This window comes from Sinocyclocheilus rhinocerous, unplaced genomic scaffold (assembly GCF_001515625.1).
Source record: "Sinocyclocheilus rhinocerous isolate Xijiao unplaced genomic scaffold, SAMN03320098_v1.1 scaffold574, whole genome shotgun sequence".
Classification (NCBI taxonomy): Eukaryota; Metazoa; Chordata; class Actinopteri; order Cypriniformes; family Cyprinidae; genus Sinocyclocheilus; species Sinocyclocheilus rhinocerous.
In genome coordinates, this window is record NW_015659919.1 from 440,303 (window position 1) to 466,933 (window position 26,631).

The 26,631-nt window shown below is 40.6% G+C and overlaps 1 protein-coding gene across 1 annotated transcript in view; it reads left to right on the plus strand.

Annotated features, from left to right (window-relative positions):
• The window catches only part of LOC107724266 (microtubule-actin cross-linking factor 1-like), a 98,768-nt gene that overhangs the window by 22,967 nt on the left and 49,170 nt on the right, over positions 1-26,631 (plus strand). The window contains exons 28-51 of the mRNA XM_016533108.1: positions 1,043-8,764; positions 8,855-9,010; positions 9,109-9,324; positions 9,423-9,572; positions 9,686-9,967; positions 11,084-11,233; positions 11,350-11,583; positions 11,671-11,841; positions 11,943-12,284; positions 12,372-12,563; positions 12,644-12,820; positions 12,990-13,113; positions 13,865-14,064; positions 14,169-14,486; positions 14,603-14,769; positions 16,070-16,226; positions 16,325-16,436; positions 17,029-17,091; positions 18,161-18,399; positions 19,799-19,928; positions 20,240-20,439; positions 20,618-21,125; positions 21,410-22,404; positions 23,486-23,986. Of these exons, the coding sequence (XP_016388594.1) occupies positions 1,043-8,764; positions 8,855-9,010; positions 9,109-9,324; positions 9,423-9,572; positions 9,686-9,967; positions 11,084-11,233; positions 11,350-11,583; positions 11,671-11,841; positions 11,943-12,284; positions 12,372-12,563; positions 12,644-12,820; positions 12,990-13,113; positions 13,865-14,064; positions 14,169-14,486; positions 14,603-14,769; positions 16,070-16,226; positions 16,325-16,436; positions 17,029-17,091; positions 18,161-18,399; positions 19,799-19,928; positions 20,240-20,439; positions 20,618-21,125; positions 21,410-22,404; positions 23,486-23,986 (13,506 nt within the window). The remainder of the gene's footprint in view (positions 1-1,042; positions 8,765-8,854; positions 9,011-9,108; positions 9,325-9,422; positions 9,573-9,685; positions 9,968-11,083; positions 11,234-11,349; positions 11,584-11,670; positions 11,842-11,942; positions 12,285-12,371; positions 12,564-12,643; positions 12,821-12,989; positions 13,114-13,864; positions 14,065-14,168; positions 14,487-14,602; positions 14,770-16,069; positions 16,227-16,324; positions 16,437-17,028; positions 17,092-18,160; positions 18,400-19,798; positions 19,929-20,239; positions 20,440-20,617; positions 21,126-21,409; positions 22,405-23,485; positions 23,987-26,631) is intronic.

Sequence of the window (26,631 nt, forward strand, 5' to 3'; positions counted from 1 at the left end):
ACTGTGTGAAGAATGATATGTTTGTGTTTGAATGGCTAGAAGCTAAAGATATAAACAAGGTAGATTCATCAGAAAGCAGTCGTCAAAATATTTTTCCTAGGGATTGGTATAGACTGAGCACAAAAAGCCAGCTATGCAAACCTCCACCTCACTCTTTGAGCATGATGTGTCCAGATCACAGCTATATTTGTTTGTGTGTTTGTATGTGTGATATTGTCTGTTTTCAGTCCATGTCTTTAATACTGTAATTCTTTGTGAAATTTAATTAGCATTTTGCTTCAAAATCACTAACAGCTGCAGGGAGAAAATGTAAGACATCATCTTAGAATTGGGTGTAAGAAAAAAGTCGGAATGCAGGACTATCCTTAGTTGACTAGTAATAAAAAAAAAATGCATATATGCCAACCAAGATCTTCACACATTCATAGGTAAGTCTAAAAACAAATATTTAGAAAAACTCTACTCTGAAATTCAGTAGTAGAGGTATGAAAATGTAGATAGTCAGTCCCGGGCAGCATATCAGGCAGCTGGAGTGTGGCATGCAGATCGCTAACATCCGGCTTCTCACCCTATCGCGCCTCAAACCGCCGAACCCTCGGCCTGTCAGTGTGTGTGCGTCTAAGGACCACCTCACACGGTAAGTAGTGCTTGCTTTCTCTTACCGTTGCTTTCTTTCTGACCTAGCAATATGTTCTCAAGGTCCGTTCTCTCTTTTCTTTGGCCTCTTAGTAGTTTAAATGTTCAGTTCAGTGCATTTTTGCATATTTTTTTGCACAATGCAGTGCTGTGCTGCCAAATGTTTTTTTGCATGTTCAAAATGTAATATTTTTAAAGAAGATACTTGATATTTTTATTAATTTTTGAATGAATAAATGCATGAATGTTAGTATCAAGATGATTGCTTCTTATGCTGATTTAAGTTACTTCAGCTATGGTGGTGGGCATTTTTCTCTTTCCCTCCCAGTTAAACTGTGAATAAAAATACACTGCAAATTCAAATAAGAAGCGTTTTTTAAATTTATGATTTTTTTTCTTTCCATAGGGCCAAGAAATCATCGCTGGAGTAATTGACCTTGGCACCATGGAAACCTTTCCAGTTTTCCAGGCAGCACAGCGTGGCCTCATAGACCAAGACACCTGTCATGTACTGTTGGAGGCACAGGTCGTCATGGGTGGTCTATTCCAGCCTGACTCCCCTGATAAACTGTCATTAGATAAGAGTCTTTCCAGTGGTTTGATTGATAAACATACCTACCAATCACTGGAAGAGTTAGAGACTGCCCTTGGTCTTGTCAACACAGTAACATTTGCAGAGGGTCAGGAATTACCTGTAGCCACTGCTGTGAAAGAAGGCGTCATAAAGGAGCTGGTGGGGCTCCGTATACTTGAGCTGCAGATAAGCACTGGCAGCCTGAAGTCTGGTTCCAGTGGAGAAATGGTCAGCCTGTATCATGCAAGGGAGAAGGGATTGTTATCCCCTGATCTTTGTCAAAAGCTGCAATCCTGTCTTCACCGGCGAGAACTTATTGATCCAAATACAGCAGAAAAACTAAGTCTGGTTGACTTTCAACAGCGATGTGTTCTCAAACAGGAGAAGGGTCTGCGCTTATTTCCAGTTAAACAGAAGCCAGGAGGAACGGTCTGCTTATGCTCTGGCAGAAAGGTGGGAATATTCTGTGCTGTTCAAGAGGGGCTTATCGACCGGCATGTCACAGTTCGACTTCTGGAGGCTCAGTTGTTTGCTGGAGGTATCACAGACCCCCGCTCAGGACACAGATTGACTGTTAATGAGGCTGTCCGGCATGGCCTGATGGATCAGGACTTGGCCTGCACCCTCATGACACGACAGCTACAAACAGGAGGAATAATAGATCCAGTCAGTGGGGAGCGTCTAGAGTTGGATGAGGCCATAAAACGAGACCTTCTCTCTCCTCGCATAGCCTTGCGTGTACTGGAATCTCTCCAGTCCTTTATGGCAATAATGTGGCCAGAATCAGGCGAGCGGTTTCCTGTAAGTGAGGCACTTCAGCAGGGTGTTTTCAATAGAGAGCTTGCTGCAAAAGCCTTGAGAAAACGTCATTCTGTTGGTGCAGTATATCTGCCTGAGAGTGGACAGGTGGTCCCTCTCCATCAAGCTGAGAAGATACTTAAGCCACAGGCAGTGGAGATCCTAAAACACATCCAGGTTCCAGATGTCCTTCCCCATGTGTCTCTGTCAAGTTCCTCATATATGAAGCGATTGAGTTCTGGATCTGCCTATTCTTCATCACCCCCTGCCTCACATGCAGATATCAATTATGTCTTTTTCATCACGGAGGAAGGCAGGTCAGAAGAGCAGATTCAAAACCACCTTCTCAGTCAAGTGATGACACACAGCTACATTAATGCTCACTCAGGAGAACGCCTAGTCTTACTAGAACCAGAATTGGTAGAACTAATATGTAGAAATGTCAAAACCGCAAACCTTGCCAGACCAGTCCAACTCAAAATTTCTGACAACGTTAGAGTTATGCTGGACAGCAAAGATATGAGTGGGATTGAAGAGGAAAAAAATGAAGAACTCAAAATTTCACAACATGAAATTGCCCGCAGGGACTCTTATATGGAAGAGACTGTAGAAATGGCAGGGGAAGATCTTGCACCCTTGATGGTCACCAACAGAACCTTTAAAGAGCCTTTGCATAAAGTAGTTTTGCAAGAGAAAGTTCTATCATCAGAAGAGTATGAACAACCCAAGATAAAAGGTAAAATTGCCTGCAAGATAACTGATATAGGAGAGGCAGTAGAAAGAACAGAAGATCTAGCACCATTGACAGAAACAAACATCACAGAGCTTTCAAATGAAGAGATTCAACAAGAAAAGGTTTTGTCATCAAGAGACTATGTAGAATCCAAGATTAAAAGAGATGACACTGACAGCAGAAATACTGACATGGGTAGGACTATAGAAGGAACGGGGGAAGAACTTGCATGCTTGACAGGCACTGACCGAACTTCTATAGAGCCTTCACATGCAGAGGTTTGGCAAGAGAGAGTTCTATCATCAAGAGAATGTGAAGAACCCAAGATTAAAAAAGATGAAATTGAGAGCAATAACACTAATGTGGGTGAAAGTATCGAACTGGCAGAGAAAGATGTTCCACACTTGGCGAGTAAAGACAGACCCTTTATAGTGCCTTCACATAAAGAGAACTTGCAGGAGAACGTTCTGTCACCAGGAAGACATGAAAAACCCAAGTTTTTAAAAGGTAAAATTGCCTGGACAAACACTGATATAGGTGAGACAGTAGAAAGAGCAGAGGAAGATCTTGCACCCTTGACAGGCACAGCTAGAGATGTAATAGTGCCTTTACATAAAGAGAACTTACAAGAGAAAGTTTTATCATCAGGACAATATACAGAACCCAAGATTAAAAAAGTTGAAACCTCCAGCAAGGAGACTAACATAGGTGAGACAAAAGAAAGACCAGGGGAAGATGTTGCAGCTTTAACAGGCTCAAAAATAACCTTTATAGAGTCTACACGTGAAGTTGTTTGGCAAGAGAAAGTTCTGTCATCAGGAGAATATAAAGAACCCATTATTATAAAAGGTAAAATTGACTACAATATCACTGGTATGGGTGAGATGATAGAAAAAGCAGAGGAAGATGTTGCACCCTTGACAGATGCAGGCAGGGCTTTTATGGATCCATTAAATAAAGACAATTTACAAGAGAAAGTTCTTTCATCAGGACAACCCAAGATTAAAAAAGATGAAACGGTGAGCAAGAAGACTAACATAGGTGAGACAATAGAAAGACCAGAGGAAGATGTTGCAGCTTTAACAGGCTCAGAAATAACCTTTATAGAGCCTACACATGAAGTTGTTTGGCAAGAGAAAGTTCTGTCATCAGGAAAATATGAAGAACCTATGATTATGAAAGGTAAAATTGCCTGGAAGAACACTGGTATGGGTGAGATGATAGCAAGAGCAGAGGGAGATCTTGCACCCTTAACAGGCACAGAAGGAACTTTTATGGAGCCTTCACATGCAGTTTGTCAAGAGAAAGTTCTGTCGTCAGGAGAATGTGATGAATCTACCATTTTAAAAGGTAAAATTGCCTGGAAGAATGCTGATGTGAGAGAGAAAATAGATAGAGAGGAAGAAGATCTTGCACCCTTGACAGGCAAAGAAGGAACTTTTATGGAGCCTTCACGTGAGGTTTGGCAAGAGAAAATTTTGTCAGGAGAATGTGATGAATCTGAGATTAAAAAAGATGAAATTGACAGGAAGGAAACTGAAATGGGTGAGACTAAAGTAAGAGCAGAGGAAGATCTTCCACTCTTGACAGTCTCAGAAAGAACCTTTATGGAACCTTCACAAGAAGAGTACTGGCAAAAGAATGTTCTGTCATCGGGACAATATGAAGAACCCAATATAAGTAAAACTGCCAGCAAGAAGACTGATATGGGTGAAACTATAGAAAGGACAGAGGAGTATCTTGCACCCTCAACAAGGAAAGGCCTAAACTTAACAGTGCCTTTTCAAACAAGCTCAACCCTACCAAAGACTATATCGGATAACGGGACACCCGCTCAAAATCAAATTATAGATTCAACACTAAATGAATCTAAAAATAAGCAAACACTTGACCTGGAACAGGCAGATAATAGTGGGGTATTTCTAAAGATAACAGAACAAAAAATGTTTGACATAGGTGAAAGCAGTGCACGTACTTCACATCAAGATACTGTAAATGTAGGACAATATGATCAGCTATATATCAATCCAGATGAAGCCAAGACAGCAAAGCAGTCAGATGAACTGAAGAAAATCGTTGCACACAAGGAAAATAAAAGGATATTTGAACAACCTGGTAAAGATAAGAAATTATACCCTTCAGAAATTAAGACTTTGTCAGTGGAACTAAGTGATGATGATGTGAAGCTTGAGAGTATGGCTTTGGAACTGCAACAAAGGGGTCTTGTAACTGTAGAGGGCCAAAAAGTTATTCTGGATGAAGCTGTGGCACAGGGTTTGCTTCCAGGGCACACTGCTATGAAGCTTATGGAAAAAGCTGGTCTCTTTGGTGGTTTTCTGGATATTAATGCCTGTAAGTCACTTAGTGTTGAGGATGTGATGCAAGAAGGCCTGTTGGATGAGGACTTGATGGCCTGTGTGCTTCATTCAGAAAAGATTTTAGCCGGTGTGATTGATGTGGAGCATGGTTGGCACTGCTCAATAAAGGATGCTGCTGAGGCAGGCCTGTTGGACTCCGATACGGCTGCTCGTCTCCTTGAAGCCCAGGTTGTGTCAGGGGGAATAGTTGACCTACGAAGAGACAAGAAGTTATCAGTTACCCTTGCAGCCAACCTTGGGCTGATTGAAGATGGTAGAAAGGAGAAGCTTCTTGCACTGGAAAAGTCATGCCGGGGAAAATGTTCAGATCCAAATGCAGTGCAAACCAAGTTGGCGCTACAGTTACAAATGAAAGGAGTGGTGGACCCAAAAACCAAAAAGGCTGTCCCACTGGAACAAGCCCTTCAAACTGGGTTAATTGGACAGGATGAGGCTCAGACGATTTTATGCCAGCAGGTTGCAGAAGGTGGCATTGTGCATCCTGGCTCTGGTGTTCGCCTTGCTGTTGTGGATGCTCTACAACTGGGTCTCATAGATCACACAGTTGCTCCAAAGTTGATGGAACTTGAAAAGGCATTCAAAGGCCAAGAACCAAGTAGTTTGGATCAAAACACTTCACTTCTTCAGGCCTCTACAGGTTCTATTTATGATGATGTATCAAAAAGCAGGATTACTCTGAGTGAGGCTGTTTCTAAAGGCCTCCTAGGTGAAGAAACAGCAAATAAAGCTATGGACTCATCCAACGTGAAAAGTGGATTGTTGGATCCTCATAAAGCTTGTATTGTGTCCTACTCTGAGCTGATAAACCAGGGTAAAATTGACATTGAGACACGACAGAGATTCCTTGAAGTGAGACCTTTCAGGGGAGTTCCTCATAAACAAACTGATGAAATGATGACCTTACCACAGGCAATTAAGGCAGGCCAAATAGATCCCATACCAGCAGTGAGAGTATTGCAGAGTCAAGCAGATACAGGGGGTATCATTAACATTTACAGTGGAGAGCGTTTGCCTCTTCCGGAGGCTATAAATAAATGCTTAGTTGATAAAGACATGGCTAAATGTATTGCTACATATCAACTCTCGAAAGGGGGGTTGCTCAATCCAGCCAGTGGACAGAAGGTCTCCAGCATTACTGAGGCGATCGAATATGGGCTTATTTCTACTGAAATGGCTGCAGAACTTCAACACAGCATGGGCCTTGTAGATGAAGATGAGAAGAAAAGTTCTCAAATATCAGCCTCCTCAACGAAAGGAACTTCTAGTTCTTTTGTTCCTGAGATGATATCTGAGCGTGTCAGTCCTAATAAAATGTCACTTGAGAAAGGTCTATTGAGTATACCATCACCACCATCATCATATCTTACAGAGACTGAAATAAAAGATGCAGATCTTTGGAAAAAAGAGGAGCTTGAATCTTTTGACATCCGTCCTGATTTAGAAAGTAAGGAACAATTGGTTGATGCCGTGATGCAGGACAGCAATGATACATCATTGGAGGTTCTGACAGAATTTACCTTGAAAGCAGAAAAAAGACTTCAGCAGGTCATTAAAGAGATAAAGCCCACAGAAAGCGAACATATCAAATCACAGCCAATCCAAAGCCCTGAGCAACCTGAAGAGATGTCTGATTTCAAATGGCAAAAGGTGGACGTTAAGAACTCAACAGCTTTACTTGACCACACCGCAGAGATGGAAATCCAGAGTCAGACAGTCAGTGTATCTGCAGTTACTACTGCCATTTTATCAGAAAGCAGTGATAACCGCAAAGAACAAGTCCCATCTACTGAGCAAACAATAGGAGGGACAGAGATCCAAAGGCAGACAGTAAGTGAACCTGCAATCTCTGAAGTCAGTTTCTCAGATGCCGATGATGGCTTGCAAAACAAGGAACAAACCCCATCTATAGAGCAAATAGAGGGGCATAGTTTCAAGTTAGAAGCAGATCAGTCAGTGTCCAAACCAGAGAAAATCAAGGACAGCCAAGAGACTGGATTGGATCCTTATGCTTCTACAACCACAAGGCCAGTTAAAGTATCAGGAAAGAAGAAAGGCAGAGGAAAAAATGGCAAGCAAGCTAAAATGGAAAGTGATGTAAAGCTACAAGTTTCAGAAACCTCAGCCAGAATTTCACCTATAGAAAAAGCAGAGGTTGATGGACAAGATGGCTTTACCACTAATCAAAAGCGTATTATGAAAGACGACAAAGAAAAGGTGGTTGAAGTACAGCAATCAGAGACAACCCATGGAAGTGGTAGCACTGCACCTTTGACAGGGAGTGATGAGACTGCGCAAGGCAAAGATTTGGAAATAGGGGTGGATAGAACTGCTAATGAAACTAAGACCCCCAAATGTGAGTCTGATCATGAATCCGATGAAAAACAAAAAGAGAAGACACAGAACAGTGTCACGACTTGCATGGCAAAAACAGACCAGAGTCAGGAAGCTGTTGTGGTCTCTAAGGACCTTGGCACAGAGGTATCAGAAAAGAAGAGAAAGAAGAAAAGCAAAAGTAAAAAAGTTAAGCAAGTGTGTATTGTTGAAACAGAAGGTGTAGAGAAAAGAGATGATGAGACTGAGAAAGAGCAAAAGACGGTGATCCATGAGGTCCAACCTCAAAGCAATCAATCAGATGAGAAAGAAAGTATGAAGCAACTTGAGAAAGCCAATCAGGCAATGGCACAGAAGGAAATACTTTTGATGAAAGCTAAGGAAAGCATTCTTAGGAAGGTGTTTGAGCGAGGAGTGAGTGAAAAACAAGCTGCTGAAGAATTAGAAGCGATGCGTCAAGTAGCTAGTAATGAAGAATACCGTATTACCACCCAAGAGGAAACTATTGTAGAGAAGACAAGCACTAAGCCTCCTCAAAGTAAGAAGAAAGACGACAAACTACACCAGACGGGGCAAGAAATGAATGAAAGGGTTGAAAGATCAGTGCCAAACATTGCAGAGAATCCTCTACCTGGGTCTGATATTGATCCATGCTCCTCAGCTAAAACACAGCTTCAAAAACCAGAAGAAGATCAGCATGACAAGCATACAAACACGGGATTAAGTGGAGATGATATGAATCAGAATATTCCATCTATGAAAACATCTGATGACATTGTGGACATAAACCAAAAAGAACTGGTTCTAATCCAGAATTTAGAAGGGGAAACCAAAGAAAGAACAGCAAAAGAACAAAGCATTGAGCCGTTATATACAGATGAAAAGTTGATAGACCCTATGATTGAAGTGACCTTGCCATCAAGCATTGCAGTGACTGACAGCCATGAAATTGCTAAATCCATACCCCTCAAATGTGTCTTCAACATCCCAGTAATGAAGGACTCCAAAGCACTTCTATCAAGTGAAGTGTGTACTCCTTTACATAATACAAAAACAGCAGTGAAAGAGGCAAGCAGTGAAGTTCATCAAGAAAGAATCGAGGAGCCCCCTTTCAGTGATTATGAAGCCACAGATGAACCTTCTATCCAAAAATGTAAAGTTTCTGGTCTACCCCTTATGGAGGTGATCTCAGAGTCTGATACCAAACAGAAAGAAGAGGTGGAAGAATATGCAGTGGCTTTAATGGAAAGGCAGTCTGGAGAAATTCAAATGAATATTGAACAAATAAGCAAAGACACTACAAGCGCTAGCAAGGTAAACAGTAGTTCTGAAGATCTTTCTTGAGGTTTTTGTATATTGTTTACTGCAGATCGATTCTTTTTAATCTTTTCCTTTTCTTTTCAGTCCTCGCTGGCTCGCCAAGAGTGCTTAGAACATGACCAACAGATTGTGGCCTTGCTTTCTATGGTGAGACACATTGAGGTCCGCCTAAAGCAGCAGCAGCAACAGTCCATTGGTCGAAGTCTCTCCACACTTGATGACATAATCAAACAGATAGAGGTAAAAGATTTGTATTACAGCAAATGTATGATATGTAGCAAATTTAACAGGTTCTTTAAGCTTACACATGCTGTTTTTTCATTTAATTCTCTTTTCAGATGTTTTTTTTGGAAATTAGTGACCTGGAACCAGAAGTGCACAAGGAGACTGAAGCAGCCACACAGCTGCTGGAGTCTTACCCTCAGGATGTTCCACCTCAGCTGCTTATAGCTCTGGAAAAAGATGGGCGAAGCTTAGCTCGGGCTTACAGTGCAGCCAGGGACCTTGCCCAGAATACTTTGCAGGGGTTACGAGAACAACGTGATGCACAAAGCGTAATAAAAATTCCTATGATATTTAGTTTAGAGAGTTTGTTTTTCATGACAGAAAAGTTTCTTTTAAATCTCTTTGTGTGACTTATATGTTTTTATAGGAAGCTGTAAGCAGTCAGCTGAAATCTTTACAAGAGCAAGTTGACAAACTTCTTAGCTGGCTTAAGGATACTGAGACGCAAATGCAGGAAGAAACAGAGGTAGATGGACAAACAGTGGCTGAGATCACTCGTAAGCAACAGTTGTGCGAGGTAAGACGTCAACTGTGATGATATCCTATTTAGCTTTTACAGGACACATATTTACATTTGTAGTTACAGTGATGGCATGTTTTTCACAGTCATTCTTTTTTTCCCCCTTACAGATGTTGCAGAACTCCCTCGCTGCCCGATCCAATGAAGTCAGCAATGTGGCGTTCAATATTCAAGTGTTTATCTCCGAGCATGCTCAGGACCTGTTGCCTGATCAGAGCAGGCATCTCCTTGGACAGCTGGAGCAGCTACAGAGGGTCTTTCACCAGGCTGTTGGTCTCAATCATGCCAGGGCAGAGGCACTATCAGCCCAGCAGGCGAGAGAGAATGAACGAATGAGGAAAGAAAAAGAAGAGAAAATGGAAAAAGACAAACAAACTACAAGGGATAGAGAGGTTTGCAAACAGATGAATAAATGCTTGTGCTGCCAAATACAAGAATATTCAATTTTGCTTTCAACAGACTCACAATCATTCAACTGAGATAAAGGAAAACTTCTAATGCATTAAGAAAAGAACATTTGTGGTAACAGTTAACCACACTTCTGATGTATGCATGAATACTTAGCACGAATGCTGCATTTAAAAAATGAAAATAATGTTCACATGCATGTAACAGTATGATCTACTTATTCGGTTAATTTTACAGCACTATAATAATGCTGATCTGTTGTTTCAGTAATGCTTCTGCAGGACTCAACAATAATGACTTTTGTCTGCTGGTCAAGTCAAGCCTTAGTTTAGATTTTAGTTGTCTTACACTAAAGTCTAATGCCTAAAACATTTATTTTTTAAATACATTTTTATATAATGTTTATTTATAAATTAATATAATTTATAATATATTATAATTAATACAATTTTACAGCTATAATGTATTGAAAATGTGCAGCTATGCTGTACAGACTGTACATATGTTTTATGTTATATTTTGGAGTGTATATAATTCTCAACTGATGCTTTCAACACTATCACAAGTCACAGTTTTGACAAACACTCTTGTATGTTATCCAGCTAGATAACATTACCTTAAATCAATGGAATTCCTTATTGTTGAGCTCTGTTCTACAGCCACCTGCATTTCAAACTTGAGTGTGCTAGCTGCGTTAATGAACATAACATGTATATTAACCTGTCTGCCTTGCTCTTACAGATTGCCACAGAAGACACATTTGGAAAGCACTAAAGATTTAAATGTAGCCTCACTTTATAGCTTGCTTGTTTTTTAACCTTTCTTTTTAGTAAAAGAAGAAAATATCTAGCTGAGTTCTATTATTTGTCCTAAGGTCTTTGTATGTTATGTTTCTGCTTCACTGGCCTGTTTTTTTTTTTTTTTTTTACACCTGCACAGCAGCGTTGTTTACTTTGTGTGAAACCTGGCAAGTGTGAGAGTTTGGTGGGGTAAAAAGAATAATATGATGAATACATAGAAGTTTAAGAGAATTATGATTATAATTGATCACATGCAAATCTTTATCACTGTTTTTACCTCCTTTCTTACCGTGGATGTAGGTTGTGCAGCAGCAGAAGTCAGAATGCGCTCAAAAACTGGAGAATCTCACTATGTGGTTGGCTGGTGCTGCCAGCCTCCTGGCCAGTCAGAGAGTTGGAACTGAGTCCGATGATGTGAACGAGTTACAGCAGAAGCAAAGAGAGCTTAAGGTGCGATAAAGAGACACATCGGACATTTGCTTAATGCAGCTTTATTACACAATGTCTTACATAAGACATTACTTTTAATGTTTGGTTAATTGTTTGTTTTTACCCCATAACTATAGGAGGTGGAGAAGGACCTTCAGACCAAAAGTGACTTGTTGACTGAGACTGTACGCTCAGTGGAGGAGTTCCTGTCCGATCGGGGTGATAGTTTGAGTCCTGAAGAGAGGGCCAAACTACAGGGGACTCTTTCACAAATGAAAGAGCAGCACAGCTCACTTACAAACTCAGTCCGCTCTTCACTAGCTAAAGTAGACACTGCCATTGTCACAACAGTGCAGCAGAACACACAAAAAGTAAGCAGTTCACATTTTGTTCTCTTTAATTTGTCAGCATTTGTTATTCATTGTTTTAATCATTATCGCATTTTCCTTCTGCCCAAGGCTAAAGCAGAAGAGCAGATGCAGGAGACACAGGAAAAAATAGACACACTTCTCAGAGAATTGTCATCACTGGATGACTCAAAGAGGAGGTCACTTGGCATCACTGTCACTGACACACCATCATCTGAACCACCAGAGAATGCTCTGAATTCTCAAAGTGACATGCTTCAGGTCAGATTCTTAAGTAGATGTTGATCATTATCAGTTTTACCAATATGGCAACTCAATTCAGTTCTGCCTTTTGACATTTTGCATTTTGTTGATTCCACCAGACTGAGCTGCAACAGTTACAAGCTCAACAGGCTCACCTTCAGCAGGTGGCCCAGTCTGTCCGCTCTCTCCTGGAACAACCTGACTCCAGTGTGCCACCAGAGGAGAAACAACGCTTACGGGCAAAACTAGACCAACTACAGAGTCAGCATCAGGAGCGCCTTCAGAACTGTCAGGACAGGCTCAGGCGGACAGATGCCCTCAGAGATGAGTTTGCCAAGTTTGTGCAGGAGAATGGGAACCTGGGGACATGGTTGGATCAGAGTGAACAAGAACTACGTACACTCGGGGAAGGGGAAACTGATGCAAAGGGTCTAAAAGACAGGATAGAGGAGCACAAAAAGGTATCAAAATATGGTGATGTCTAACATAATGCATTTACTTTGTGGAGAAAGTAAAATACTTAAAATGTGTTTCTCTGTATTATACAGCTTGCAGAAGATGTCATCTGTCACAAAGCTGATCTACGCTTTGTGACAATCTCTGGTCAGAAGGTTCTGGATTCTGTCCAGGGGGCCTTGGAGAAGGTGGGCAGTACGGATCCAGCTCTGGAGGAAACCAGACACCTAGTGAGTGGCAAGCTCCAAGATGCCACACAGCGCTACAGTTCATTACACAGCAAGGTGGGAACAAAACCGCTTTGTATTCTTTCAGTCAACAATGGGCTGAAGACATACTGACTCTTGTGTGTTCATTCTTTCAGTCCTCAGAACTTGGCACCCGTCTCTCAGGTCTCCTGGAGCGATTCCAACACTACCAAGATGAGGCTGGTTCTTTAGGCTCCTGGCTGAGCACTCAGGAGCAAAATCAGAGTGTATTTAAACCCAGCCGAGAGCAAACGGACACTCAGACATTGCAGCATACTCTCAGTACTGTACAGGTTGGATTATTAATGCTTTTCTGGCTAAAATATTTGAGGAAAGCTTAGAAACAACTTTACTGGATGGATAAACTAATGGAAATGATCACCTAAGCAAAATGTAGTTTCCATATTCTTAGGAATCATCATAATTAATCACCTTTTTCTTTCTTCTGTTGTCTTCTCTCAGCTGTTGCAGGATGAGTTGGCAGAGCGTTCGGTACAGCTTGAGAAAGTCAAGAGGGCAGGTAAAGAGCTGGTCAGCACTCAGGAGTCCCCAACTCTCAAAAATGCAGATATTAACAATCTTACAGGTAATTTCATTCTCAATATCAGCAGATAACTTAGTTGAAGTTTGTAGGTTCATTCCACCATGCAAGTATAGACATGCACTGTCGTTGAAAACTTTTTTAGATGTTTTTGAAAGAAGTCTCTTATGCTCACCAAGGCTGCATTTATTTGATCAAAAAATAGTTAAATAATATTAGTACAGTTCAGAATAACTTTTCTATTTTAATATGTTTTAAAAATGTTGAGATGGAAAAGTTGAATTTTCAGCAGCCATTACTCTAGTTTTCAGTGTCACATGATCCTTCAGAAATCATTGTAATATGCTGATTTTGGGTTCAAGAAACAATTTTATTGTTATTAGTGTTGAAAACAGCTGTGCTGCTTAATATTTTTTTTTAGAAACCGTGATACATTTTTTTTCCTTAGGAGTTCTTGATGAATAAAAAGTTTAAAAGAGCATCATTTATTTGAAATAGAAATATTTGACCCCAACATTTTGAACAACAGTTTGTCTTTTTGAGCATTCAACCCACATGGCAACATTGGCTCAACCAGTGGCATTTTTCACAACTATCTGTATCTAGAATATTTGTTGACTGGTCAATCAAGGCACTGTGATGTCAAGCATTTTATTTGGATTGATAGTGTCACTTATAGTCATTATCTCAAAATAACCTCTTAAAAGTAATACAAGATATGATCTGGAATTAATTTTATGCTAATTATATTTTTGATATTATCCCTATATTTTAAACTTCCTCTTGGTCATTTCAGATGCTCTGGAGAAGCGCTTTGAAACCCTGTCTAATTCAGTGTCAGTGAGAGCTGAACAGCTTCAAACCGCTGTTGCCCAATCAGTCAGCGTTCAGGAGGGACTTAAAGCACTGCTGGCATGGTTAGATGGACTACCGTTATCACCTGGTGCAGTCCAGCCCACTGCTCAAGCAGTTCAGGATGCCCTGACACAAAATCAGGTATTTTATTAAACGTACCATCACAATCATCAGTATCAGACATAATTAAAAACTTTCCTTAACCAGGAATTATGTTTTCTTCAAACATGGCACTTCCCCCTCAGAAAATACGTCAGGAACTGCTTTCAAGGCAGGGCAGCGTGGATGCAACCCTGGACTCTGTGTCCAAGCTTCTGAAGTCTGCAGATGCATCGACAGCGTCTGGCCTGCAGGGGACACTACAGGACTTGAGTCAGCGCTACACAGCGGCCCAGGCCAAACAGACTGAAAGAGAGACTGAGTTGCGGGGACTTTTGCCCAAGTTGGAGAGCTTTGAGCGCCAGAGTGCAGACCTCCGCAGCTTTACGCAGAGTCGTGAAAGGGCTCTCAGCCCAGTAGGCCAACCTGACTGCAGCGTGGATGACTACAAACAGACCATAGAGGTTAGAGAATTAGGTTTTTGACATCTTTGGCCACAGATTTACGTACTTTCTGAAAGATTACATGTTTATTGGCTGATGTCCGATCATTGTCATCATTTCTGTCTTTTCCATTAAAGGAGGTGAGATCAGAAATTACCCAAGAGTCAAGTCAATTAAAGTCATTTGTCGAGCTTGGTTCAGACCTAAGCAAGTCTGGGATCCTTGCCAATGCACAAAGCCTTCAGGACACAACCAAAGAGGTTTCTGAGGACTTTGCACGCTTGGAATCCAATGTCAATGAGAGGTCAGTGGAAAGAGTTGTGAAAACAATTTATTAAACCAGTGTTATTTTAGTATTGTTTTTTGTATGATTATAATTTTTATTAATATTTTGAATTAGCTTTTATTTTTATATTTTCAGCATTTTAATTTTTTGTTATTTTTTAGTAGTGTTATGTGCTTTTGTCATTTTAAATAATAATAATTAGGGAAAGGTTTTATTTTTATTTTTTCAGTTTAGTGAATATAATTCTTCAACATATTTTACATTTATTTCAATTAGTTGCCAAAGCAACATCTAATTTTTGTTTAGTTTATTATTTTTTTTAATAATTTTATTTTAACTTTATTATTCAGTTGACAAAATGTTTGAAATAGTTTTAGCTAGCAATAATAACCCTGTCTTCCGCATTTAACTTCTTTCTCCAGACTGGAAAAAGAATTATTGCTGTAATGAAATATTCAGGATATTGTAATATTGTCCCCCTTAATGTCTATGGCAGTTACAGTCATGAGTAGAATAGTTAGTCTGTTCTAAGCTATTCTGTGTGTCATAGTTTCATCTTGAAATGTGATGCCCTGCCAACTCTAATTGCTTTGACATTTGACATGTGACAAAAATAAAGACAGTATGGACAGGGTCAGAATACTCTGCGCCATAAAAAAAATAGCATCATGCTTACCCAGTTTGACACCACTGTATCCGGCGTTATGGAAACCATTTGGCCACATCCCTCCTTAAGATGCCAGACTGGGGCTCTTAAGCATTTCAGATGTCCTCAGAGACGGCTCATAAAACAGTCGGTCATGTGTTCAAGTCTAAATCCACTCCACATATCTCTAGGAATACTTGTGAGTGGGAAGGGGGATTATTGTAGTATAAACTGAATGTAAAGGGTAACATGTTGGGACATGGCTTCTGACCTAACTGCTGCTAACAATGGTAGAGAGGCATGCTGTCCACATTAAGAGTCTGGAGTGGAGTCTGGCTCTGCTTAGTATTGCACACATTGTCCTGATCTATCACCATGACCTAAAATAGTAGCATACAGTGTTGACATATTAATAGGAGGTCAAAGATGTCTGGTTGTGTCCTTTTACAAGAGATTTTTCTCTTCTGGTGGTTTAGATAGGTACTCTGAATTTTTACCTCATTAAAACATTTTAAACTAAGAAAGGAATAATTCATTTGAAAACTGAGTACAAAAGCTGTTTTATTTTACACAAAGTAAATTGCCTCATTGGAGCCAGCATTGTGTTACCATTAACAAAATTGAATCTTTTTTTGTTGATATTCATCTGACTTTTTCCTGTGTCCTTCACAGATTTGATTCCATCCAGAGCTGCGTCCAGCAACTGGCAGAGTTCCGCTCTCGCTCTTGCTCCCTCCTCAGGTGGCTGCAGACAGTACAAGAACAACTTCCTGCCAAAGAGCCCAACCTAAGCACAGAAAGCCTGCAGAGAAGAGCACAGCAGCTTAAAGTAGGACTGCAGTTCTCTCTATTTACAGTGTTCTGACATCAGTTTCTGTTTTTAGTGAGGTGAGCTGTAATTAACACGTCTCATGAATTTACTTGTAGGATCTACTCAAAGAATGGGAGACCCAAGGAAGCCAAGTTCAGGAGTTGAACAAGACCAGTTCACAACTGGAGAACTTGATTATTAACATCACATCTCCCAAGAACAAGACTGGTAGGTAAAACAACATCGTGGAGGTTCAGGGCCAGGGCTCCTTTTTTTCTGTAGCTAGTACTTCATGTTTCCACTATGAATATATTTGGACTCCAAATCACTACTTTTAGAGGTTAATTCACTCAAAAATGAAAACTGTCATCATTTACTCATCTTCATGTCATTCAAAACTAGTAAGACTTTCCCTACTAAGAGTGCCCTACTAGAATATATATGAAGCATGAGGAAAAAAGCTTGATTTGTGTTCCTGATTAAAACAGTTTTATGGTGCTTTTGCACCCTTTTCCAATTAATTTTGTTACTGCATTGAAAAGAGCAACTGGTACATTATTAAAAATTTCTCCTTTTGTACTTCCAAAGTCATACTGGTTTGGAATGACATGAGGGAGAGTTTTTGAGTGAACTGTCCCTTTAAGCATCTGCCACCTTCCAAACTACTAATTTTCAGCATATTATGTTTGTATATGTGTCTCTGTGTCTAAATCCTCTGTGTTGAGTATGTCTAGCTGCTTGTGTATGTGTGTGCTGCGCCAGCATGCCTGTGAATTATTGTGGCGTTGTCTGAGCGCGTGTCTGTGTGCCTTTCTCCCAGGTGTTTCCCAGCTCAATGGTGCTTCCAGCCCCAACAGTGTTAATGGCATTCACACCTGTAAAGGTGAGCTTCCTCCACACCTTTAGCCAGTGAGCTGTGCAGCATCCACGTCACTGGAGGCTTTTCTCTATTAGACATTTCCATTTGTTTTCCCCTCTCATTTCTCTTCCTCTTCACCCTTTTACTCACTTTCCCTATTTTTCTTTGCATTGCTTCTTGTCCTGTTCTGTTAGTTTGCTCTCAGAGTAAGTGCAGATTAGTGTCATCTGTCTTTGTGCATATGACCAATGTGTCCAATCATTTAGGGTTTCTTTCACACTGACAGTGCACATAAAGCTGAGGACTGTTGACACTCTGTTCACATTTTGCAAGTAATCAGTTTGTCAGGTCATTGTTGTCAATATCCAATGTATTGCCAACAGCTTACTAATTTGTTCCCTCTTTTTAGGAAAACTGTGGCCACATTGTACTAATTTGTTTTCTTATTTTTATTAACTAAATTAAATAAATCAAAACAAGGAAACAAATTAGTACAATGTGGCAATGATTTACCTAAAACAAAGGAACTAATTAATCAAACATGTCCTTGATTTAAATAAAACAAGGGCATGAATTAATAAAACATGTCCACACGACAAGTCGTGGAGCATATTCTTAATTTGTGGCCACAATAAATATATTATGTTCTGCATATTCAATTCAATTCAATTCAATTCAAGTTTATTTGTACAGTGCTTTTCACGATACAAATCGTTGCAATGCAACTTTACAGCAAATTAAGTTTCTACAATATTTAGTGGTAGCTTATCAGTGGTGACTGTCAGTCAATGTACAATGTACAGAAATGTACGGAAAAATCAATTAAAGACGTAATCAAACAGACGATGAACACTATTAACAGCAATTATTATATGATGCAATCAAACTTATAGCAAAATGATATCATGTGCAGAGCTCCATATTTTGTTCTTCACAGCTGAATGGATTTTACTACAGTCAAAATCTAACCCTCAGCTTATATATCATTGCTTGAAAAATAGCACAAACATGATGCAGTTTTATAATTATGTGGCCTTGTCATCGGGCTGCTGTGACTGTACTTACCTCAACATTTCTTCACTCTTACCCTCAGACTTGACTGAGATCCAGGTGGCAGTGGCAGATGTGAACTGCAAGTATGAGCAGCTGGGCAGTGACATGAGGGAAAGGAAGGGTAGGCAAGAGGCCTCTCTTGACCTGCGGCAGAAGGCCAGGCAGGGCTCTGAGGCACTCATCCAGTGGCTGGGCCCCCGTGAAGAGAGCCTGGCACAAGGGCAGACCGCCTCACCTTCTCGGCCAGAGGCGGTGCGTGCTCAAGCCCAAGAAACCAAGGTAACATTTTGAGAGAATTGAATACATCTGTAACAGGGGTATCAAACTACAGGCCCCCACAGAATATATATATGAAATAGTTTATCTGTAATCAGGCAATTCATTTTCTGTAACTTAGTTTTGTCTTTAATGTTATCCCATTGTTCTCTAAAGCAGTGTTTCCCAACCTGGGGTGCCGTCTGTCGAGAGCAGGGGTGCCGTGTAAAAAATCATTTTTTAATATTTTTAAATAGCTAAAATGTTCAAAAAAGCAGCTATTATATAATATCCATTTCTGATGTCGCCAATAATTAGAGATGCACTGAAATTCCGGCTGCCGGAAATTAGTTCACCGCTCAGGATTCCCTTTCACGTGGTGTGACGCTCTGCGTATTATCTCGCTCTATGCGTGTGTGTGTGCTCCGCTCAGTCGCTCACGGCCCATGTGAGTGCTCCACTCGTATACCGTTCATGCTCATCGGAGAACAGCAAAGTCCACTCAAAAAATGAGCCGACAGGAAACATCGATGTAGTACAGTATTGTTTCTGTCTGCAATAGCCCTACTGTGCTGTAACAAGGTGTGGTAAATGGGCAACTCTGGTAACGCTGCCCTCTCATTAATTGATCTGCTAACCGTTATGCTCACGTGTCCTCTGATAATAATAGCTTTCTAGGATCCTACTGATTGCCACCATTTATGGACAACATTTTTTTATAATACTGAAAACATCTGTATGACAGTATATTCTGCAGTTCTTCCCTGCTGTACCGAATATCTATACTTTTCAAAGTATCATATCGAAGTTAGAAATTCAAATATTGTGACAAAATTAATTTTGTAGGGTGCCACAAATTTGTTAAAATTTCCAAAGGGTGCCGCGACTAAAGAAATGTTGGGAAACACTGCTCTAAAGGATTATTAAAGGGGTCATGAACTGCCTCTGTTTTTTATTTTGTACTTTTCTCTGAGGTCCACTTATAATGTTATCAAGATTTTTACATAAAAAACATCATAATTTTGTCCCCCTAGGGGAATAATAGGCTATTTTCTGTCCTGTTTTTGCCTCTGGTAAACACTAGGCTACATGCATGAATAGGTGGGTGGGGCTAAACAGGCAGTGATGTCGATCTTCTTCTGCGAAGGCAGTGCTTATCTACAGTATTATATCATAGAGTAGAACATTCCAAAAGCTGTCGATTTGGCAGACTGCCTTCAGTATAAGCTGTTTTTAGGCTTACGACAAAGTTTTGAGTTCTGAAACTTACAGGATGTTTTTATAGTACAGTACAATGACCTCTTATATGTAAAAAGATCAAGGGAATTTTTATTTCTCAGTTCATGACCCCTTAAAACAGTAGCCCTAGCCATCATTCCATTACATTGTGACAGACATCTGACAGACAGGCACCTGTGTCCAGGTTTTACTTACTGAGCTTGCCGACCATTCTGGGAAAGTGGAGGATCTAAAAAACATTCTCAATCAGCTAATAACAGATCATCCTGATTCTCCTGAAGCTGAGACTTGGAAACGTCAGCTTGAAGACATAGGTCAGTGATGTGTTTTAAGTTAATTTTCATTTAATGAACTTGTCCCTGTACCAATAACTAACTATAACAACAGAATAGTACATTGATATTAATTTGCTGGTCACAAGGCGAGAGTTGGGTGCAGGAAATGGAAGGCTGAAAATAATGTATGCTCCAAGAAAAGCTCTGACCTTCAAATCAAATATCCTGAACTTTTATTCTGGTGTTCCATGTGTTGTCAAAGTGCAGCCTGTGCATGCATTTTTTTAATCTATTGTGTTTTAGTATATTTATTAATACATTCAGATTCAGGATATTGCTCTCTCTCCTAGACTCACGATGGACGAAAGCCAATCAGACTGCAGCACAGAGGCAGACTGAATTGGAAGCGTGTGCTGATAGGCTGGGCAGTTTTGCTGCAGCAGCCAGTCAGCTAGGACCATGGCTACGAGAGAAAGAGCTGATGATGAGCGTATTAGGTCCACTGAGTATCGACCCCAACATGCTCAACACACAGAAACAGCAAGTGCAGGTAAACGAATCTTCTTGCTTTTTCTACAAATTAAAAAAAGTCCATTAAAAAAATTGTAATTGACATCATGCCTCAGATTTTCATTAAAAACTAATCAAATGTCAAATTGAAAAATCAAATTGTTCTCAAAACGTAGCTTCACCAAAATCACTTTAAATTTCTTTCTTTATCCCGTCAGTTCATGCTACGTGAGTTTGAGACACGGCAACCCCAGTTTGACCAACTGTCTCGAGCGGCAGAGGGAATCCTCTCCCCGTCTGGAGATGAGGGTTCTAGAGATGGACAGGACCTAGAGGAGGTGAGGCAGGAGCTGGCAGACGTTTCACAGCAGTGGGAAGACCTCACCTCTCGTCTCACCGGCCGCTCGCAGCAGATCGACCAGGCGCAGGGAACCAGTGAGCGCTACCTGGCCCTGCTCAGAGAGCTGTCTCAGAGCGTGGCCGATCTAAGCGAGAGGCTGGATGCGCAGGCCTCTCTAAGCGCTCAGCCTGAAGCCCTGCGCTGTAGGCTTCAGGAAACTGGGGAGATCCGTGCTGAGCTGGAACAGAGACGAGGTCAACTGGCCCAGGCTGAGCAGCTGTGTGCGGAGCTCAGCACAATTGTGGCCGAACCGTATCTCAGAGATGAGTTACACAAGAGACTGGAGAGTGTGAGCGGCCCCCTCAAAAACCTAGAAGAACGGGCTGGTGAGTAACAGTTTGCCGTTTGGAAATGAAGAAGTTAAGACATAAATGTACAGTAAAATACCATTTTTGTCACTTGACTTATTTTTTTATGCAGATGCACTCTCCAAAAAATTGATTAATTCTTTCCAAATATAGCTACTCAAGTCAAAACTCCTGTGTCTTTTTATTTCGCAGTGTATATCACAGAAAAACAAAATATGGCAAAGTCAGTTTTTACCCAATATTGTTCGCCTACTGTATGCATGTACATAATAGTAACCGCCACCCTTACTGCTGTCTTTCAGCTGATAGCTTGTCCCAGCTGCAGGCCACCCTGTCCAGCACTCAACAGTTCCAGCAGATGTTTGACGAGCTTCGTGGCTGGTTGGACGGGCAGGCTGGGAATCACACAGCTGGGGTTTCTGAAGCCCTTCCTTGCCAACCTGATGCTCTAAAGACCCTTCTGGCCCAACAAGAGGATCTCCAGCGAGCCATAGCACAACAACGTGGGTCCTATGAGCTCATCCAGGCCGAGGGGGCATCTCTACTGGCATCCCTCCCCGCTGGAGATGAGCGATTAGCCCTACAGACTCGACTAAACATCTTACGGCAAGACTGGGAGGGCATGAACCAACAAACCTCTAATAAACACAGTCGAATAAAAGAGATGCTGTCCCGTGCTGAGCTGTACCAACAACATCACAATGAGCTTGTACCTTGGGTTGCAGAATGTGAGGTAAGGGAGGCGGAGATCCACCCATCACTGGATCCCGCCACCTTAGACGAGGCTTTGCAAAAGGCTAGACAGTTAAGTCTGGACTTGGATCGTCGTCGCCCTCTCTTAGATTCTCTGAACACGGCAGCAGATCAGCTGCTGGAACAGAGCTGCGCTGGTGAAGAGGAAGTGAGGGATGAAAAAGCCCAGCTTAATCGCAGGATAGACGGTCTCTCTGAGCGACTACAGGGCCGCACGGCTCAGCTAGAAGAGTTGGGAAGCAGACTGAAGGAGTTTGAAGATGGGAGACTGGCTGTGGAGAGAAGACTCGAGGCAGCCAAGCATCAGATCGAGGTTCAGGAGGCGCTTGGGCCGCAAGCTTGTAGCAACAAAAGCCTGGAGCGTCTGCGTAGCCAACAGGAACTGTTAAACTCTGTACAGCCACAGGTGGTGTACCTACGAAATCTGGCTCAGGGGCTGCTCCAGGATGCGCCCGAGATCTCCAGGGCCAGTGTAGATGGCGGCCAGAGGCTGCTGCAGCAAGCTCGTGATACGGAAAAAGAGTTTGAAGAAGTTACTGAGAAGGTGAGAGAATCTGCACATGATCAGGAGCCTCTGGAATGTGCCAGGACTGAGGCGGTAGTTGGGATGTTATATATAACCTGATTTGTAGTTTATGTCTGCGCTCATGTCGTGTTTGCTGAAATAAGACACAGTCTTTTTCTGGCTGTTGGTCTAGATTTGTCTTGTTCATTTTTAATAGCTTGTATTCATGATTTGTAGTCAAACATTTTAAGTATTTAAGATTAAATTATAAAGTTTGCACAGTACTGCATTTCTATGCCGTGCATTTTGAACTTTTTATATACTTATGTTAAGTGTACAGTATTTCTATAAATGTGTTTAGCAGACTTTCAAAAATATGCTGTGGTCAAGCTCAGACACCTAACTTTTTTATTGTAATTTTTTACAAAAGTATTTACATAACAGCAAAAAAATTATTCGGATAAAACCTCTAAGTATAGAAATAACTTAATAATAAAGTTATCTGTCGCTTATTGAGGGATTGCAAGTCAGCCACATCAACTAGAAATTAATTTTGTTTCACTTATTCATCTTTTAAAACTTACTTGTTTTCCTATCGATTTCTGCAATGTTATAAAACAGGATTATTAATTTTTAAACTAAAAAAACAAATAACACCAAAAACACCAGAAAATGTATCAAATCCATTACTAAAACTTTGTTAGTACAGTTTTTCATGAAAATAATGTCACTTCCTGAAGGATGTTGTAATTGAGGAACTGCATTTAGTTAGTTTAGGGGACATTACAGTCTGACAGGATGGAAAGTGAAATTTCAGAAATGGAAATAACCTATATTTTTATTTTAAACTCTCTTCACAAGAACATATGTTAGAAACATCTAAGGAATGGTTGAGCATTTCTTAGTAAACTGACAGTGCTTTATGTTAAAAGCACTCAGGGATGCGACCAAAATGACAATATGTGCTTAAACCAAAATTTCATATTATGAAATATTATTACTTATTATATTGATATGTTTATCCAGTATATTTAGAAACATTTGATTGGTCTGCTGCATAGGAATGACCCACAATTTCAGCTTCATTTACCTGCATGTGTCCCTTCTCTTTCCCCCACAGACTGAGCAATGCTGCTCATCCTTGGAGTCCCGGTTGCAAGGTGTGGGAGAGGTCCAGTCACATGTTCGAGATGTTTTCTCCCGCCTGGCTGATTTGGACGATGAGTTGGACAGCCTTAGCCCTGTGGGGCGGGATGCTGACTCCTTGGCCTCACAGGCTGATGCTGTCAGGGGCTTCCTGAGTCGACTCGATGCCCTCCGTGCCGAGCTGGAGAGTCATGGTGGAGAATGCACGACTATGCTCCGTAGAGAGGGGAGCTCACCTGATCTTCTGGCCCTCAGGAGAGAGACCGAAGCCCTGAGCAGACAGGCAGGCAAGCTGGCAGAGCGGGGCCAGAACCGTCTGGCACTCATAGAAGCAGCAGAAGAGCGTGTGAAGGAGTTCTACGGCCGTCTAGCTGACCTACAAGGGTTGTTGGGACGAGCAGAGGAGGTGCTGAACACACAGGCTGTCGTGGGGACAGAAGTGGAGGTCATCAAACAGCAGCTTCAGGAATTCAAGGTAGGAAAAGATTCAGCAAACTGTGTGTACTGTATTCATCATTTGCAATATCAGATTACATTCTGTGCAAATCACTGTTTGCTAACAGTGTTTGTGTGCCACAGGCGATTCTAAAGTTTCAGTCTTCGAGGGGCTTAGCCCTCCTACCTAAACATGAGCTCATGTGGCACGATGATTATATCTTATTTTTTCGATATGTAAACAAGGTATAGCAAAGCTTATGTTGTGCACCATGTGGTTTACCCAAGTATGACGTGTTCCTGAATCAACCACCCTACCCCTGAATTTAGTGGACAATGATTTGCAGATGATGCAGGATGATGTTCCAGAACCAGTAAGGAATGTTGATTCAGAAACATGTACTTATTGTGTAAATCACATCAAGCCAGGTTTGCAGGATGTGGGGAAATAAATCGAATTGCACTTTTTTTTCTGATAAAAAAAAAGAAAAGTGAAATGGGATTTTTTTTTTTAAAGTGCTTGTTTGTTTGTGGAAATCTACGTCACCTCCAAGTTTTTTTTAAATGGTTAGCTGAAATGGTTTCGGCCCTCAAGCTTGAAAGGATACGTTTCTCTAGAGCGGGCAGATTAAAGATGTTTGACAAAATCTGGTCATATTTCAGGTCTATATTTTAAGGATGTCCTTGCTATGTTGTTAATGTGCTATGTGTCATTCGATCTTGTTTTTCCTCTGTTTTTTGCTTTTTCTTTTCCATTTTTCATTTCCTTGGTCTGGCTGAGGTTCTTCTGATGGTGATGTGTGATAAGAGTACTTTCATAAATATTTGGTGCATGTTTGGGTTGGGGGCAGGGGAGAAGTGTGGCATGGTTTTTTCATTCATTTTGGTTATATTGTATTAATATACATATATAGTATGTTATGGAGTGTTATGTTTTTTAAAAAGAAAAAAGTTTTACAAATAAAGTACTTAAAAAAAAAAAGTGCTTGTTTGTGGAGCTGCACAATTTGATTTATACTGTATATCAATATTACTATAAAATAATAATAATTATTATATTATTATTGTTATTATTATTATAGTATTTTACAGTACAACTAAAAAATTACAATGCTAATATATATGGCTGTACATGCAGAGATGGAATTTATGTGGTGCACTCTTTGCTGCAAACCCAGCCACTATTAGACACTGAAAACACCAGATTTTGAGCTGCTTATATAAAGGAAAGCTGCTTGCCGTATAAAGGAACACAGTGCTGTGCTTCACTCTGAAACGCATTCTGCATATTTACATTTACTTTGATAATCACACTAAGGCATAGCATGATTTTAGTTGATTTCAATTAATTGTGCAGTTCTTTTAGGCTAATGTTTGTTTAGAGAGGTTTGCAAGAACATTTTCACACAACATGTCACTTCATTATACACGCTCTCTGAAGTCTTGCCTCTCGAGTATGCTTGTTTAAAAAAAAATGCAAGAAAATGTGTTGAGATCTGCGTGGTACTTTTAATTTCTGTGTTACTGCAGGGTGAAAGCTCTCCCTCTTAATAAATCCTTTTTTACCGACATGTTCTTGCTGTTTTCTTCTCATCACGTACTCGGTGATGGTGGCAAGAGAATAAGGAGAGACATGTCAGCTCTTAGCCCTCAGAGTGGGCTGCTCGAGTTCACCTTTCCTCCCCTGACCGTCTGATGAAATGTCTGTATCTCTCTTACTCATGCCTCTTGAGGGTGGTGAAAGAAAGGAGAGTGTGAGAGTGAAGAGGTGTAGGTGGAAGTGGGAAGGAGTAAAGCTGAGGAAATGACGGATGTGCTGGGCGTCAGAAACCTCCAGGAGCAGGAGAGTGAATCAGTGCTGTAGAAAATATGCCTTGCTGAGACTGAATCATTCCTTCCTCCGCCATGTTTGATTGCTCAGCAACAACAATATGACTAGTTTAAAAGACTTTGAGTGGTATTGAGGTAGTGCAGTGAACTTTAACTGTAGTTGTTTTAAAGGTTTAAAGATTTTAAATAGCAATAAACATTTAGTACTTTCTGAAGTTCTTGGAATTTGGAAGGGTGAAATTTGTCACTCTGATTTGCGTTCTTCAGAGATGTTTTAATTTCCTGCAAGGTAAACCTTTAATTGCAGGTTTTTTTTCATAGTATTGCATTCCATTGTTGAGTGCCGACATGGAGAGCTCATTGTGATGGACACTGAGCTAAATCTGATCGTAGAGCTAATCTGTGTCAGTCCACAGTGTCAATATGGGAGCGTAAAAAGGGAAGGGGTCAGGTGCAAGAACCCACTGTACTGTAGTCCACCCACTTCCAGCTCTACCCTATTTTATATATATGTTCTGTATATTAGAATGATTTCTGAAAGGTCATGTGACACTGAAGACTGGAGTAATGACATTTACATTTTAATACATTTTAAAATATATTCCAATAGAAAAGGAGTTTTAACAACATTTCAAATTATTAATGCTTTGACTTTTTGATCTAATAAATGCAGCTTTGTTGAACATAAGAAACGTCTTTCAAAAACATTAAAAAAAATCTTACCAACCCCAAACTTTTGAACTGAAGCGTAGTTAGTGATTTGGAAATTAAATGAAAAAATCAACTAGTAAGGCAATCAGTTTTAATCAGCCAAGCAGGCAGGGTTATTGATCAGTGCTCAAATATGAATTATGC